This window comes from Anastrepha ludens, chromosome 2 (assembly GCF_028408465.1).
Source record: "Anastrepha ludens isolate Willacy chromosome 2, idAnaLude1.1, whole genome shotgun sequence".
Classification (NCBI taxonomy): Eukaryota; Metazoa; Arthropoda; class Insecta; order Diptera; family Tephritidae; genus Anastrepha; species Anastrepha ludens.
Genome location: NC_071498.1, coordinates 143638117 through 143653926, shown reverse-complemented (window position 1 = coordinate 143653926; position 15810 = coordinate 143638117). Strand labels below are relative to the sequence as shown.

The following is a 15810-nucleotide window of genomic DNA, read 5'->3' as shown; positions in this document are numbered from 1 at the left end:
AATAAAATAAAATAAAATGAAATAAAATAAAATAAAAGCTAAAGCTATTTGTAAATATTTAAAAATAAAACCTAGAAATTACAGCCAAACAAATGTCAATAGAAAATCTCACTCGTGCACCTACTGATACACAAGCACAATCAAGCTCACCTCTCTCCCTCTCTCTCGCTCTCTCTCTCTGTGTCTGCAGCGGCTTGTGACTGATCCGCTGCAGAATGGCATAGTTTGGTGTAGAACGCTGAAATCAACAAGAAAACGTAATGTAAAACAGAATGCGAAAAAGAATTTCGCATAAAAGTTTCACAACAATTTCGTATGCAATTCAGTTGAGCAGCGATATTGTCGCGAACATAACGTTTGGGTCCACCACAACCAATTAGCCAATCCGAAAAAAAGCGAGAAAAGCGCAAATTTCGATATCAAAGATTGTGAACGAGCACAAAATCTTAAGCTATTGAAAGATTAAGGATCTGAAAAAGAAAAGTGCAGTGGCAAAGTAGCAAAAAAAATTTTAGTTCTAAAAAAAAAGTGCAAACTATAAATAATAAAGAGGTAGAAAATTCCGAAATATCTGCAAAAACAAAAACAAAAAACAAATTTGTCCAAATTCACAAATTCGCTATTGGCCTTAATTGTATGTGCTTAGTATTTGTATATTTTCAAAATTATTTTTTTTATTCCAATACCTTCCAAGCGCACTGTGCCAAGACAAATCCTTTTTGTGTTTCTAAATATGTAAATTAATTTCTTTGTTTTTTTGTTTTTAATACTACTTAGTGTTTTACCTGACAGGCGGCAATTTGCCTGTATTGCAATCAACCAAAAACACCTTCGAAAACAAAAAAAAGTGAAGCGAAACAACGAAAGAAACAAAAACAAAAATCAGCAATAGCAACAGCAGCATTTTTGAAAACAAAAAAGTTTTATTTTTAGCAAAGAAATAAAAACACATTTGAATACGTCAAAATGTCGGCGAAAAATGTGAGTGATTTTCTTTTCTACAGCTGCAAACATATTATCATGCCTTCATACCCACAAACATACCAACATACAAGCATACATATGAGCATACAACAAACACAGCTACACACATGTCCAGATACATTTGTACCACACTGTCTAACAGCATTTGTACATTATTCCAACACAAACACTCACACAAACGCATACGAAATCCTTCTTGTGCGCAGATTTGCAGAGATTGGCGCCTCAAGCTGCTGTCGAAACAGAAAACATATTTTCAATGGGGGACGTCATTTTTTATTGAATATACTTCGAGAAATAGATTTTCTATTCTTAAAAAATAATTCAAGGGATATTTGTTATTTTAATCTCGATTTGCTCTTTAAATATTTTTTTTTTTTTTGTTCAATTCTACGTATAATTTGCATACCTACAAATCTAAAGTATATACATATACTTACATATGATGTATAAGGTGCGTTTTAAATTTTTGATCGATGAGTGTTTTAGAAACTTGCAAATGTTTATTGATTGATTATATGACATCGTAACCTTTTAAATATGGAAGGTGAAGTCCAAAATAAACAAGTCTGACCTGAAAAAGAAACGACGGGAGCTTTGTTCTAATAACTTCGAATTTATTTATTCGAAATAGTCCCACCCATAGTCTGACCTCGATACACTCTTTAGCGCGATCTAAAGAGTGTATCAGGTCATTGACCGGAATCCGGAATGCCCTTTAGGAGGTCGGTACAAGCCTTTTGGATGGCCTCTACCGACGCAAAACGTTTTCCGTTCATGGCCAAAAGCAATTTTTCGAATATGCAGAAGTCACAGGGAGCCATATCAGGCGAATACGGTGAGTGACTGATAGTTAAAATGCCATTTCTAGTCAAAAAATCAGTCTCAAAAGTGGATCAAGGAGATGGTGCATTATCATGCAATGAGCGCCAGCTTCCTCCTTCGCGGTATTCAGGGCGAAGTCGACGAATTCGACGAATGCGATGCAACCAACGCTTATATATACAAAACGAAAAGATAGGAAATTGCATTGACGCTTTGGATCGTTGAAACGAACTCCTTGTGGACAATTCCCTTCGAAAAGTAAAAACAAATGAGCATCGACTTGATTTTTGACTTCTTCAAACACGATTTTTTGGGTGGTGGCACGTCTAGGACCTTTCATTCGGCACTTTGACGCTTAGTTTCAGTTTCATGTTACACTGTTGTAAAGAAAGTTCTCACATTTTCTCGCTTCTTGAATGAGGTCTTACGAATATTGCATTCTGAGCAAGTTTTGGTTCTCAGTTAACTTGTGCGGAAGGAAACGTGCACAGGCCTTTCGTAAGCCCAAATGATGAATTAAAATGCGATAAATCGATATTTTGGAGATATTCAACTCCGATTCCATGAATTTCAACAATGATTTCGGTTAATTTTTAATAAATTTACGAATAATGTCGATGGATTTTTTGGTAATTACTTGATGTGTTTCCACAAATGGAGGGGCCTACAGTTTAAAGCCGAAACGTGAAATATTTTTTTTACGAGGAGCTACACTCGGAGGTTTGCTGTTGCCTGCCGAAGGGCGATCACTATTAGAAACAAAACGTTTTCCTCATTTTGGTCTTTCACCAAGATTCGAATCTACGTTCTCTGTGAATTCCGAGTGGTAGTCACGCAGCAAGTCATTCGGCTACGGCAGCCGAAAGCTATATTATATTATGTATGCATATAATATACATATATATGGTATACCATATGATACGAGTACTCTTAATGCGCCTAGCTGTAAACGGACTCTGAGACCGAACACACATTACATCTTTTTGGTGGTCGTCCTTGGCTCCTGGGATTGTTTCTTTTACCATCTAAGGCCATTTTTGTCATTTTGTTGTTCGGCATTCTACGGGCACGGCATTCTCTCCATCCCTTTCTTCGTTTTCTCGACCAACGACAAAGTCATCAACTCGAGAAAAATCTTGGACTTCAGTTTCTGTTTTTCTATCAAGCCGGGAAAATCCAGCGATAAATCTTGGTGCGCTCATTCCAAAAGTCGTTGTAAACAGTCGCTTCGTAAACAGCCCGATATTGAAGCAGCTTCCATTAGCTTGTACTTTTAAGAACGCACAGTGGTTTTAAGTTAGACATTTCATGAGATTCCAAAATTGTAACTCGTATTAAGGGTTTGACCAGTTAATTCAATTCCTTTACTTGAAAACTGCTTCAAATTTCAAGCCTACACTGACAGAACCAAAATATAGATTAGGTTATGTTTGGTTGGATGCGTTGTACTCGAGTAAGGAAGACTCACTTGAGCGAGTGACTGGGAATCTGTGCTTTGCATTATCAATGAACGAAAACGAGGAGGAAAGAAAAGTTATATAAAAGCTAAGAAAATATTTGAACGATGACACCTTATCACCCTGAATTTGAATTTGAAAAGGTCGAGCCAAGGAGCACCAGGAGATTTGGTGGCTCCTAAAACACTCAGGCTAAAGAGCCCATTGTATTTAAAGCTCTGGAAAGGGGGTAGATAGTCAAGGAGGGAAGGAGAAAAGTATCAGAGAAAGAGATAGGAAAGAATAGAGACAGATATAGAGATAGTTAGTCCTGTGAGAATTTTCCAGATTCTTTGGCAAATCTGTAAATATCCTCCAGTTTTAGAGAACGAATATTACTCATTCTCATGACATCGGAACCCAATACTCGTAGCCTTGCTCTAGCAAAGGCAGGACACTCACAGAGAAAGTGCTCTGTGCTATCCGCCTCCTCCAAGCATGACAGGCATACCGGGTCCTCGATGATTTCAATGGAGGTCATTTGCTGCCCCATGGGTTGTGTCCTGTAATGATGCCGACCATTAACCGAATATCTTTCCTTCTAAGTTTTAGTAGAAAGTTTGACAGTTTCCTGTTCGGACTTGCCACAAAACACTTTGCAGTTCTGCAGCGTTCTAGACCGGATCATCGCTCTTTATGTAGATTGCCTACATAATCGCTGATCCAATTCTTGACTCCTGCGGGACTGATTCCGATTATTGGCTCTGGCCCCTGTGGGGGCACCGCTGATCCACGGTTGGCCAATTCGTGGGCAATTTCGTTTCCTTGAACACCGGAGTGTCCTGGAACCCATATAAGTACAAGCCTGTTTTGTCTTGCGACAGAATTAAGCTTCTTCTTACATTCTTGAACAATCTTTGAGGTTTGCTTCGCGTTCTCCAGGGCCTTCAATGCAGCCTGACTGTCACTGAAGACTCCAATCTGTTTCCCGCTCCATCTCCTCTCGATTATCCATTCGGCTACTTTTAGGATGGGAAAAACTTCTGTTTGGAAAACAGTTGCCATTCCCCCCATAGCATAGTGATACTTATTACTATCGTTTAAGTACCATCCGGCTCCAGACCCTATTTCGTTCTTGGACCCATCGGTAAAGAAAATATCCGTCAAACCTCCCTGAATCCCTCATCACCCTACTGCATACTGCCGTAGGAAGTCGAGCTGACGTTGAGCCTCTAGTGCATAGACACCCTTCGGACAATTTTTGGTTGCCTACCTTAACGAGCGCAAATCAGAAGCGGTCACGTTAAAGCAAACTTAACTTGATCCGAAAAACCTGAGTACGCGCAAATATTTGGATTAGAAATGGTATATATACCAGATGATTTTTTTCCGTCTTACTGTGTAATTGTTGATACTAGTACCAAAATTTAGATTAGATTTGTGGAGGGGTCGGACAAATCCAAGCACTCAGTTAGGAAGACCATTGTACTACACCAGGATAGATTACAGTGGAAGGAATAGAGAGACAGGATAGATAAGGTTTAGCTGGTAAGACTGAAAAATTCATTTGAGGTCACTTTACCACCTGAATGAAAATGATGATGAAGAGTCTGAACTTTATCCATACTCAATACATTGCACCCCAATAGCCTAAGCCTGATTCTAGAAAACGCCGGACAGCTACAGAACAAATGATTTGAAGTGTCTTCATTCTCTCGGCAGGATGGGCATATTGGGTCGCCAATTATTCCCAGCCATATGCGTTGTGCCCTGTGATTACACCCACCAGTACTCTCAGGTCCTTTCTACTAACTCTTAGGAGAAAGGTCGCTAATTTCCTGTTTGTTTCTTTCACAACGCACTTGGCTACTCTGCAGGAGCACAACTCAGACCCACGTCTTCTATGGGTAGATCTCATGGAGTCGTCAAGTCGTTATGAAGTTCTATCGTTGCCGAATTGACACCTAGAAAGGATTCAGAGCCTAGTGGTATACCTGTAGAGCCGTCATTAGTCGAAACTCATTATTATATATCAACTAAGATAGCACGAACGAGAAGACCTCAGAAACTGTCTCATTTAAATTTCTTTATACTATAGCAGAATATTTTACAATATCAAACCGAATAATGTTTCTTTTTCCGGAAGTTATCTACTTTCATTTGAAACGAAGTTTGCATTTTGCTTTAATTGATACGAAATTTGCTTCGATTGCGTCATAATTCCATAACGCCAATGTGCACTTGGCCCTATGTTCCAACTTGGAACTCTAGGAATTGATGATGAATAAGAGGTTGCTTGGACAGAGTAAACTTGTGGTGGTCAGTGTTGGCGTTAGCTTTGCCCAAAGCTTGTGTATATGATGAGCTTAACCACAATGGGATATGCACCATGATTGCAGTTTGAAATTGTTGCAATTCTGTTGATTTTTTATAATTTTTTTCCTTATTTGAAAATTTCACCATATAACGAATGCACAACATTTTCTTTGTTTTTTGAGTGAAGAAAATGCGGAACACCGTCACGGAAAAGTAAAAAAGTACTAAAATTTAAGAAGCTATAAAACAGCAAACCAAAACTCTGTCAAAACTCTAATTAAAATCCGTAGAATTGGGAAGAAAAGTTTGTCAGACAAATAGTTATAATTTTACACAAAAATAATGAAGGTTCAAAAAATAATAAGAAAAATAGTCAAAATTTATTAAAATTTGTCAAAATGTTTATGTCGCTGGATGTAAATACGGCAACATGAAGAGGGAGATAGAAACGCAGCTTCCTATTAAGCACAATGAAGTTTTCTAGCTCAAGACGTGTTGGGTAGACAATTAAGTCCTCCACCTATTTGTGAGTAACCTACAGTTTTAAGCTGACTCCGAACGGCAAATGCATTTTATGAGAAGCTTCTTCATGGCAGAAATACACTCGGGGTTTTTAGAAAAAACGTTACGGAATGGTAGCCATTCGGCTACGGTGGCCGCCAAAAATTACAATACAAAACCTAAATATTGTTGGAATTAATTTCTTTAGTTATAAAACTATGATGTCCGAGACATTTTCAATACTGATGAAACTGACCTCTTTTTCAAATGCGTACCGGACAAGACGCTTACTTTAAAAGATGAAGTGTCGTGAGACAAGATCAGGACAGTTTGCAAATAATTATGTATGATGAAAAAGCATCAATGCTACCAGTGGTTGACATCAGCGGTGTCAGTTTTTCTGGCTATGTTCAAGTGGATGAAGATGTTGCTGTCTCAGGATCACTAACCGATGGCGAAATTTTATCTGCGACGGATACAAATGAAAAGAGCAACGATGAAGATGAAGACGATACATCAGATCCTTTGGCAGAGGTGTCAGTTAAGGTAGCAAGAGCCTCATTCGATAACTTACAAAGCTTTTCGTCTACAAAATGAAACTGATGCAACAGCATATCAGGCACTTTTTCTCCATAAAAAAATTATTGAAAAATCTGAGCGGCAGCGAAGCAAACCCGTATAAATGTGTTCTCTTCAAAGATTAATTAATTCACATTATGAATATGTAAAACATTAGCAGTTAAATAAAAACACTTGATAATTTGAAGTTGTATTTATTTTCTCTCAAACATTTCGAACCATTTAATACTTCAAGCACTCGATAATTCGTAGTATTTTAAGAGTCGCTCGAATAACGAATTAACCAGCGTCGACTGTACTTCAAAATATTTGTGATATGCCAGATAATCACGGTTGCATTCCGTATTCATCAACGTTCAAATCATGGTTAAATGAAACCATATTCAAATTATTTGAAAACATCTTTCAATAATCATTAAATAAATTTAAAAAAATAATTACAATAGCCCAGCTCATTAATTTCTACGCTCACTATTCAGTTGAATACCAAGTCATTGAATATTTCTGCATGATTCCTCTCAACTTCCTTCCTCTGATTTGCTCTGAAATTTCGTATGCATTGCGCATTTCATCAATTTCCTGCTCAATTAGCTGGCTAATCGCCTAGCAGACTGTTGCTTTTGCTAATTCATGCCACACATAATTAATTACTCACTTGCGATCAGTGACGACGTGGAGGCGAATTATTCTTTAAATATCCCGCATATAAATTAACAATTTTTCTATGCATTACTGCCAACTTACTTGTATATAAATCATTAAGTGCATTATTGCATGCATTTATTTGGTTATTTTAATAAGAGAATAAATAAATTAGCCACGGGCCTTATATGAAATAATAAGCGAAAAAAAATTATATTTGAGCAAAATACGCGCAAATTAAATGGGCACAGCACACATCAATATTTCTCAATCGGCTCGCGGCTGTTGATGACGTTTTGCCGACGTACAGCCGAAGGACCAATTCAATATCACTAGCAACCGCCTGACTAAGCGAAGTACATGTGTGTGTGTGTGTGTGTGTACGAGTATGTATGGGCATATATGGCATAGGAGCGCATATTTCTAGGCCCAGCGTATTTTTAGCCCACAAACAATAATTATGCGCATTCGTATATAGGTTAGGTGCATATACATATGTATATGTATGGGTAGTATAGTGCGCATTCACATATTCGCTCAAATAGGTATGAATTTTTTGCAATTTATTGAATTTTGCATTAGCACGATTCGGTGTGAGGCAGCGCGAATAACTACACAAGGTCTCAAATGCGGCTACAACTTATGAGCGCCAGTTATTCGGTTTAAATATTCGATGAAGATATAAGAAAAATATGACTATGTCGTTTCAATGTTTATCAGCGAGTAAAACGTTTTATTCAAAGTTAAAGTGTCATGAGCTTATAATGGAAAGCACAGTGATGCATTTATGCGTACTTTATTTAATGTACTTCCTACATATTCATACGATTTCAAATAGTTGACCCTCTAATGAAATTCTCGCTTTGTTTGTTGATTTTATTTCTTACAACTGCAGATGTTTTTAAGATCTTGCAAATTAATAAAACACTAATAATAAAACTAATTATTTTGCTGGGAAGTTGGTGGCAATTCTCTTTTCATAAATATAAGAATTCAAAGGTTGTGATAGATCGACAATAGCAAACTTACGAAATACTTAAGGGGGTGTTCTGGTCTAGACGCCTTAATTTTAGGTATTTTTAAAACTAAGATAAGAAAAATGAAAAACATTTTTACTATTGGAAGGTATAAAAAAAAATTAATAAAAAAAATAAAAAAATCGTGGAATTACAGGCCGGCGGAGCGGGGGCTACACAAAAAACGGTGCTCCATGGTTGGCATGATTCCAACCCTTGTACTGATCTTAAACAAACAAATTAAAAAAATTCTTCATTAGTTAGGATGTCGCTATCGGATTACGCCAAATAAAGAAAAAAAATTCACAAAATGGCGTGAACTTGAAAAAAAGAGGTTGCCTGTAAAGTCGGTTTACTGACGATAGTTTAACGTGACAACGTCATAAGAAAATACTGGTGTAATGGTTGCAATTTTCAAAGTAAAATTTTAATTTTATTTGTTTGATAGATATTTTGTATTCACGAAAGATATGTTCAATTTCGATTGTGCATCAGACGTTAATAAGTCAACAACACTAAGAGGCACCATGAATTTATATACACATGCGCATATACATACATATATGTATATGCTCACTCAAGTCTTTCTTTCAAAAAATTCATCGGGAGAAGGTTGAAGACATGCTTGAGCAAGTGAATTCGGACCGAACGTTTATCCATAATCATCCAGCGCATCATAACAGGTGATAAGACGTGGGTATATGAGTTTGGCATGCAAACCAGTCAACAGGCGGCTGAATGTGACTATCCACTTGAGCCGAAACACAAAAAACCACTTCAAAGTCGGTCAAAAGTGAAAGTCATGATACTGTTTTCTTTGATTATGCTCGTGTTGTGTTGGAATTCGTTCCAAATGGTTCTACGGTAAATGAAGAACATTATTTGAAAGTTATGCGATGTTTGAGAGAGAATGTGCGTAGGAAACGGCCCAATATGTGGAAAGAAAACTCATGGATCTTGTACCATGATAACGCACCGTCTCACAAAGCTCATATTGTCAACACTCTTTTGTCCAAAAACTCGACAAATATCATCGAACGATCACCGTGTTCATCAGACTCCCGGATCTCTGTCACTTTTCCTTTTCCCAAAACTTAAATTGCCACTCCGTGGACGCCGCTTTGAGTCAATTGAGGCCCTTAAGGAGAATTCGCTGAAGGATCTGCAGAAGATCTCTTCAAACGTGTTTAAAAGGTGCTTTGATGACTGGACTAATAGCAGACTAATCGTTGGCATACGTGTATTGCTTCGAATGGAGCCTATTTTGAAGGGCGACAAAATAAATTTTGATGATTAAACAATTAATTTGCGTTTTATTGAACAATTCCCAGTACTTTTTTGACAGAATGTATGTTTTTTCTAGAATAAAATACGATGTATAAAAGTAAATTTTAATACTTTTAAGTATAGAATTTTTTCTACATTTTTCCCCCCTTCTAAAATGTTTCTCTTTAATTCTTAAATGTTAAAACTGTTTCCTATATTGCAAACAAAAAAACCGATCACTTTGTGTTTGTCAAAACGAGTTATTCACACATTACCCACTTTTTGTTGGCACAGCTGATCAACCAAGAACTAAAATAAAACTAACTGGTCACGGCAGACGCGATGATTAATTTTGCAACATGACCGCATAGCGAATTGTTGGAAATGGCATGGAAGAATTATAAATAAAAAACGCTTAACGTAAATCAAGTGTATACAACTAGCACATATACACACACACATACAAATACATATGAACATATAAATGTTCAAACATTCGTACTCGTATATATGGAAGTATATGCGCGCACTCGTAGAGCATCAAATGCAAGGTTTGGTTGAATGAAATTTCCATATTAGGATGAAAAACTGGCATTACAGAAAAAATGAACACACATTTACAAAATACAAATGAAAGAAAGTAAAACAAAAAGAAAATGCCTATAAACCACATTTATAGCAAACACGGAGCGATATTGATTGACAAGGTACGCCAGCGCGAAAATGGCACGCGCAACTGTTGCAAAAAACTCAAGCTGCGCGCTGCGTTCACTTGTTCGCAATAGCAATATCTACATAAGTGCACATACATATTTACACACATATATTTGTATGTATGGGCATGTGCATGCATAACAATTTATACATTTTTGTAAGAAAATTCAATTATTTTGCACTGGCACATCCTTTTCGAGCATTTCAAGCGATCCCAAGCGGGTGAACAAATGAATTTGCGCAAATTTGAAACGAGTTGACAATCATAGCACCAAAAATAATCTACATTTTTTGATGTGAAATTTAATTATTTTTTATTTGTAATGAATTTTTTCCCTCACATAAACACACACACACATGCACATACATACATACACATGAGCCCAAGTGCTTATGATTTCATCTGTTATGCATTTTTGCTTCAGATTTCAAAGAAACTCGCAATCGCTTAGCGCTCGGTTTTGTTTTTCTTTTCGTGAAGTTATTTTATTTAATTTTGAGCAAAAGAAAAAGCTAAAAGATATGTACATATGTACACAGAGCTTAGGTCGCATTACGGCAAAGAGTCGTACTTTTGTACTGACAAAAATTTCATGAGCCACAGCCAACTGAGTCATTTTAGTTAAATTTGAAGTGATGTCCATTAAGGAATATTTTTCGCCCATTCTCCCTACACTACGAATATACTGGTATTTGTGTATGTAGAGCGTGAATGCAGTTGCCTTACAATCATATTATCGATAAATACAGGGTGGCGCAAAATTAATCACCCTATTGGAAGATTTGTAATTTTTGCCAATGGTTTTTGTACGTTTATCATATCTGACCCCTGTGAACTAGACAGCTGCAATATACAAACAGACAAGCCATGAAGTTCGTAAAGCTCAAAATAAAGGTTTTCATAAATCAAAATCTTTTTTTTTTATTTATTAAAAAATTTCTACAAAGACTAAAGTGGATGATTAATTTTGTGCCACGCTTTATATACAGAAAAATATATTTAGAACAGGAAATGAACAACACTAAATTGTATTTCAGTCAGTGTTTGCTGGTTTTATTACAATAAAAAAGTAGGTGCGTATAACACTGCGTTACAAAAACGAACTTTTTTTCTGTCCTATGAACCAAATATACTTTTTCGGAAAGGGGAGAAAAAATAAAAATACACGTGTATCGACGATTTTCATGTACATGGAAATGTTTTTATTATGTAAAATTAAAAAAAAAAATTTTATCAATTCTCAGATTTTCTTGAATTTTTTTTTTCTAAAAAAAATTTTTTTTCTAATTTTTCGGCATAACTTGAAGGGCTCCAAATTTTTAAACAACTTATTAACCTTTAATTTATTGTTTCATACAACACACTCTGTGCCGTTTGTGTGTTTGTTACAGTTCCGGAAGTTCCGATCATCTGAAAGTTGCGCTACTAGGAGACGTATATTTTGACAATTGTTTTAAGTTATGTTGCGCGAAAACGTCTTTCTGTATATTTCATCTTACGAAAAATGCAGTGCCCGACTCGAAATAACTTTTGTTACGTTTGTGGCTTATTCGCACCAAGTAAAAATTTTAAAAATATTACGAAAACAGTGGTTAATTCGTTTCAGAAAATATTCAAGACTGCTTATGTTCCTTACTTGTGGTATACTCCGGAAGTCGTGTGCGAGTGATGGAAGGTCAACAATAAAGTACTCTTTACCAACAATTTGGCTACCACGTACGGAGCACTGCAGTGAACTGTGCTTCTTTTGCGTAACTTTTACTCAAACTAAAGGGTACCAATACTTTCGCCGCAACAATAATGTAGAATCGGTTATTCCAGCGGTTCTGTACTTACCAGAAGAACGTATAGCGGCTTCAATGGAGATTTTTGATGATATTCCCGAATTAAGGGATGGAGAACCAATAGTAGCTCCAACAATGCTATCAACATTTCTTGCATCGAATGCGAGATGCGGGGAACCAGAAGTATCGGAATTTGTATCAACACCCAGTGAACTTGGGACTGCAGTGCCGCATTTAGTAACGCAAGCCGACTTCATTGACCTTGTACGAGAAGGAAATTTGTCAAAGAGAACAGCCGAACTCTTTGTATCACGCTTTAAGCCGTGAAATATAGTGGCGTCTGATTTTAAAATAAATTGAAAAGCGCTTTAAAGGACAAGACATTACGCATATGATTGGCGTATACTGTTGGTCTATTTGTCGCGATACTTTCACAAATGCTCACAAACGCAAAAATAAAAGGCCTAAGTTTCTTTAAAAGCATTAACATTTTTAATGTAACAATTTTTAATTTTAATATAATAAAATTAATAAAAAAATTCGGGGTTTTATATCTCTATTGTAATGCGGATTGAAATACCTTTCTTTTGATACCCACATCGGCATATCTCATGCAATTTTTTTTTAAATTTCGAACAGGTGGCAACCCTGTGAAACATTGTCAGTGGCAGCACCTAGGTGAAAAGTCTAGAAATGTGATACACTATCTGTGTGCCCAATTTCATTCAAATCCGTTAAGCTAATCCTGAGATCGTGTGGATATACAGATATGCATTCAAGAATTGTTTTTTATTTTTTTTTTTTATCCCCTTTCCGAAAAAGTATATTTGGTTCATAGGATAGAGTGTGTGTAACGCGGTGAATTAAATGCAGAAAATGTTTAAGAATTTAAAAATGGACCACCACTAAACATGAGAATGCCCAAATTAGTGAAAAATTAATTTTGAAAACTTCTTTAATTATAAAACTTCTTTAAATTGGATAATTAATTTTGTGCCACCCTTTATATACAGAAAAATGTATTAAGAACAGACAATGAACAGCCTTTTTTTCAGAAATTTTTTAAATATTTGAAAATGGAAGCCCAAGTTAATGAAAAATTAATTCTTCTTCTTAAAAAAAGTTTTTTTTTTTTAATTTTAAAACTTCTTAAAAATGGATCATTAATTTTGTGCCACCTTGCAAATACATAAAAAAATATATTTCGAACTGAAAATGAAACTCACTAGCCTGTCTTTTAGTATGTTCTCATTTTTTACAATAAAAAAATTGTTCCCCTTTCCTACAGTTAAGAACAAAAAATTTTTACGAATTCCCGAATGAAATGAAAATGAAAAATAAATTTTTTAAAAATTTTCATTTTTTAGGGCAACATTTTTTTTTTTTAATTTAAAACTGCTTACAGCTTTCATAAGGCCTCAAATGCTCTGTTAAATCTGTAAATATGAAGTAAATTCATTCATTTGCGGCTGAAATATTTTATTTAAGAATCTATCCGATTTACGACCTGTATTTTCCGAAATTTTAAAAAAATTATTGGGTCCCCTCATTCTCGATCTTCCCCTTGCTCTAATGTTGAATGCTTTGGCTTCTACAATTTTCTTCTGCGCCCTCGTACCACCTATTCTTGTCATAAGACCCAGCCATCTTAACCGGTGCGCTTTGATGAGCTCGTCCTTCCACCTTAGCAAAGGTAATGCGTGTACGGGTTAGGCTAAGGCCTTTATTCACTGTGACCAGAACGTGCGCCCTAATAGCTTAATTATAATATTTAGTATACCGAGGAATCGACCAAGCTCCTTAGGAGGGAGCAATTGTAGGTCTTCCTGCTCGAGTAGGTACGTGCCCAGAATTCTGTGTCTTTATCACAGCAGAACCTGCATGATCTTGAACTTAAGGTTGGTTAAATTTCAAGGGCCGATGTTGAGTGTGAACCACACCTAAACGTCAGCGACACCGTTGGACTTCTTTCTTTGGGGTTATTTGAAAGAAAAGGTGTACGTCGATAAGCCAGCAACAATTCAAGAGCTAAAGGATGAGATAATTCAATGATGCCTCAGCGTCATCGAAAATTTGGACCATCGGAAGGAGGTGTGCCGCCAAGGCCGCGGCGGCCATTTGGCAAATATTTTGTTCCATGCGTAATTGAGCCATACTAATATTATCATAATAAGGAGAAATGACAATAATTTCCTAAAAAAATTGTATTTTATTCAAAATCAACACCGGCCCTTGAAACTTAACCACCCTTTAAATGACAATAATTTCTTAAAAAAATTGTATTTTATTCAAAACCAACATCGGCCCTTAAAACTTAACCACCCTTTATATAACCTCATTGTGTTAAAGTGTTTATTACAGGCAAAGTGACCTGTCGTTCCACCTTATACGCCACTCGCCGTGATCTTTGATTGCTCCAAAAAATTGTCTAAATATTTTTATTCGAAGGTTGCAGTTTTGCTTTATCTGCTTCAATTAAAGTCCACGATTCAGCTTCATAGCATAATACTGGTCCAATAACGGTTTTGTACAGGAATAAATTGGAATTGTCTGTTTAGTATTTTCGATTTAAAGAGTTTCGCTAGTAATGCGTACGATTTCTTAGCTGCTTGGATGCTCTCATCGATGTTGAGATTTGTTGAATTGTCTCTACTTAGCTTGAAGCCTAAGTAGGTAAAGGATTTTCCGATTTCAAAAGAAAAATCCTCAACTTTCAGTTTGCCTGACGTTGGCTTATTTTGTCTGGACATCCTCATATATTTCATCTTATCTTCGTTTATTTGAAGGCCAACTCTAACAGCTGCAATTTTAATATGCGCTAAGGTTTTGGATAGGCCGTTGATGCTTTTGCTCACGATAGTTGGGTATTATTCCCTTAGCTTTCTTTCTTTAACGATACTTTACCACTTTGTTCAGCATACAGAAGGTGGCGCCTTTTGAAAACCTCCACTTCATATTTTGCATTTTTAACAATCGAAGACGTCGTCTCCTCAAATATTGTTCGGCAGTTTCCATTGCTTTCGTTTGCCCTGCCTCATCACAAACAAGTAATTTTTCTTCCTTTTGTTTGTTTATTTGAAGAGGTGTCGTCACTGTGAATTCGGAAGGCGCAAGCTTCTATTCTATCATTCTTGACACTTCACCACAAAAAAGCGTCAAAACGCAGTTCTATGGCGGTCCATTAACATCGCGCTGTCACCTGATAGCGCGATGTTCGAAATTAATGCACAAAAAATAGATTGTGTGATGAGCTATACGACGTGGTGTGAAATTTTCTTGAAAAGACAAAGTTCGTCCACATTAATTTTTTTAATTTTCAGCCAACAAAAATGTCAATAGTAAAAGTTCTGCATCTGCAAAAGAGTTTCCAACTGCGACTTTCGAAAAAATTATCGATTGATACCACCACGGTAGCGACAGTGGAACCTCTAAGTACAGCTGGTATATTGCTAGTCGAATAGTGACAAAAGAATCGATAAGCTTTTACTTAACTTCCTTTGAAGGCTCTAAGTCCACTCGACCCGACGGAATATATCCAGCAATCCAGGAAGAGACAGGCTGATTGAGACCTTGAAAAGGATCTTCACAACCTGTCTTGCCCTTGGTCATATACCATCCCATTGGCGACGCGTAAGAGTAGTATATATTTATTCCCAAACCAGGAAAAGATGAGATTTCCCTAGCAAAAAATTTTGGACCAATTAGCTTGGCATCGTTCGTGTTGAAAAGTCTAGAACGAGTGGTGG

The 15810-nt window shown here is 36.4% G+C and overlaps 1 protein-coding gene across 1 annotated transcript in view; it reads left to right on the top strand.

The window, feature by feature from the left end:
* The first annotated feature begins 299 nt into the window (after positions 1-299).
* Positions 300-15810, top strand: part of LOC128855480 (filamin-A) — a 184323-nt gene continuing 168812 nt past the window's right edge. Inside the window, exons 1-2 of the mRNA XM_054090424.1 lie at positions 300-552; positions 778-981. Coding sequence (XP_053946399.1) covers positions 967-981 — 15 coding nt within the window. The 5' untranslated portion in view covers positions 300-552; positions 778-966. The remainder of the gene's footprint in view (positions 553-777; positions 982-15810) is intronic.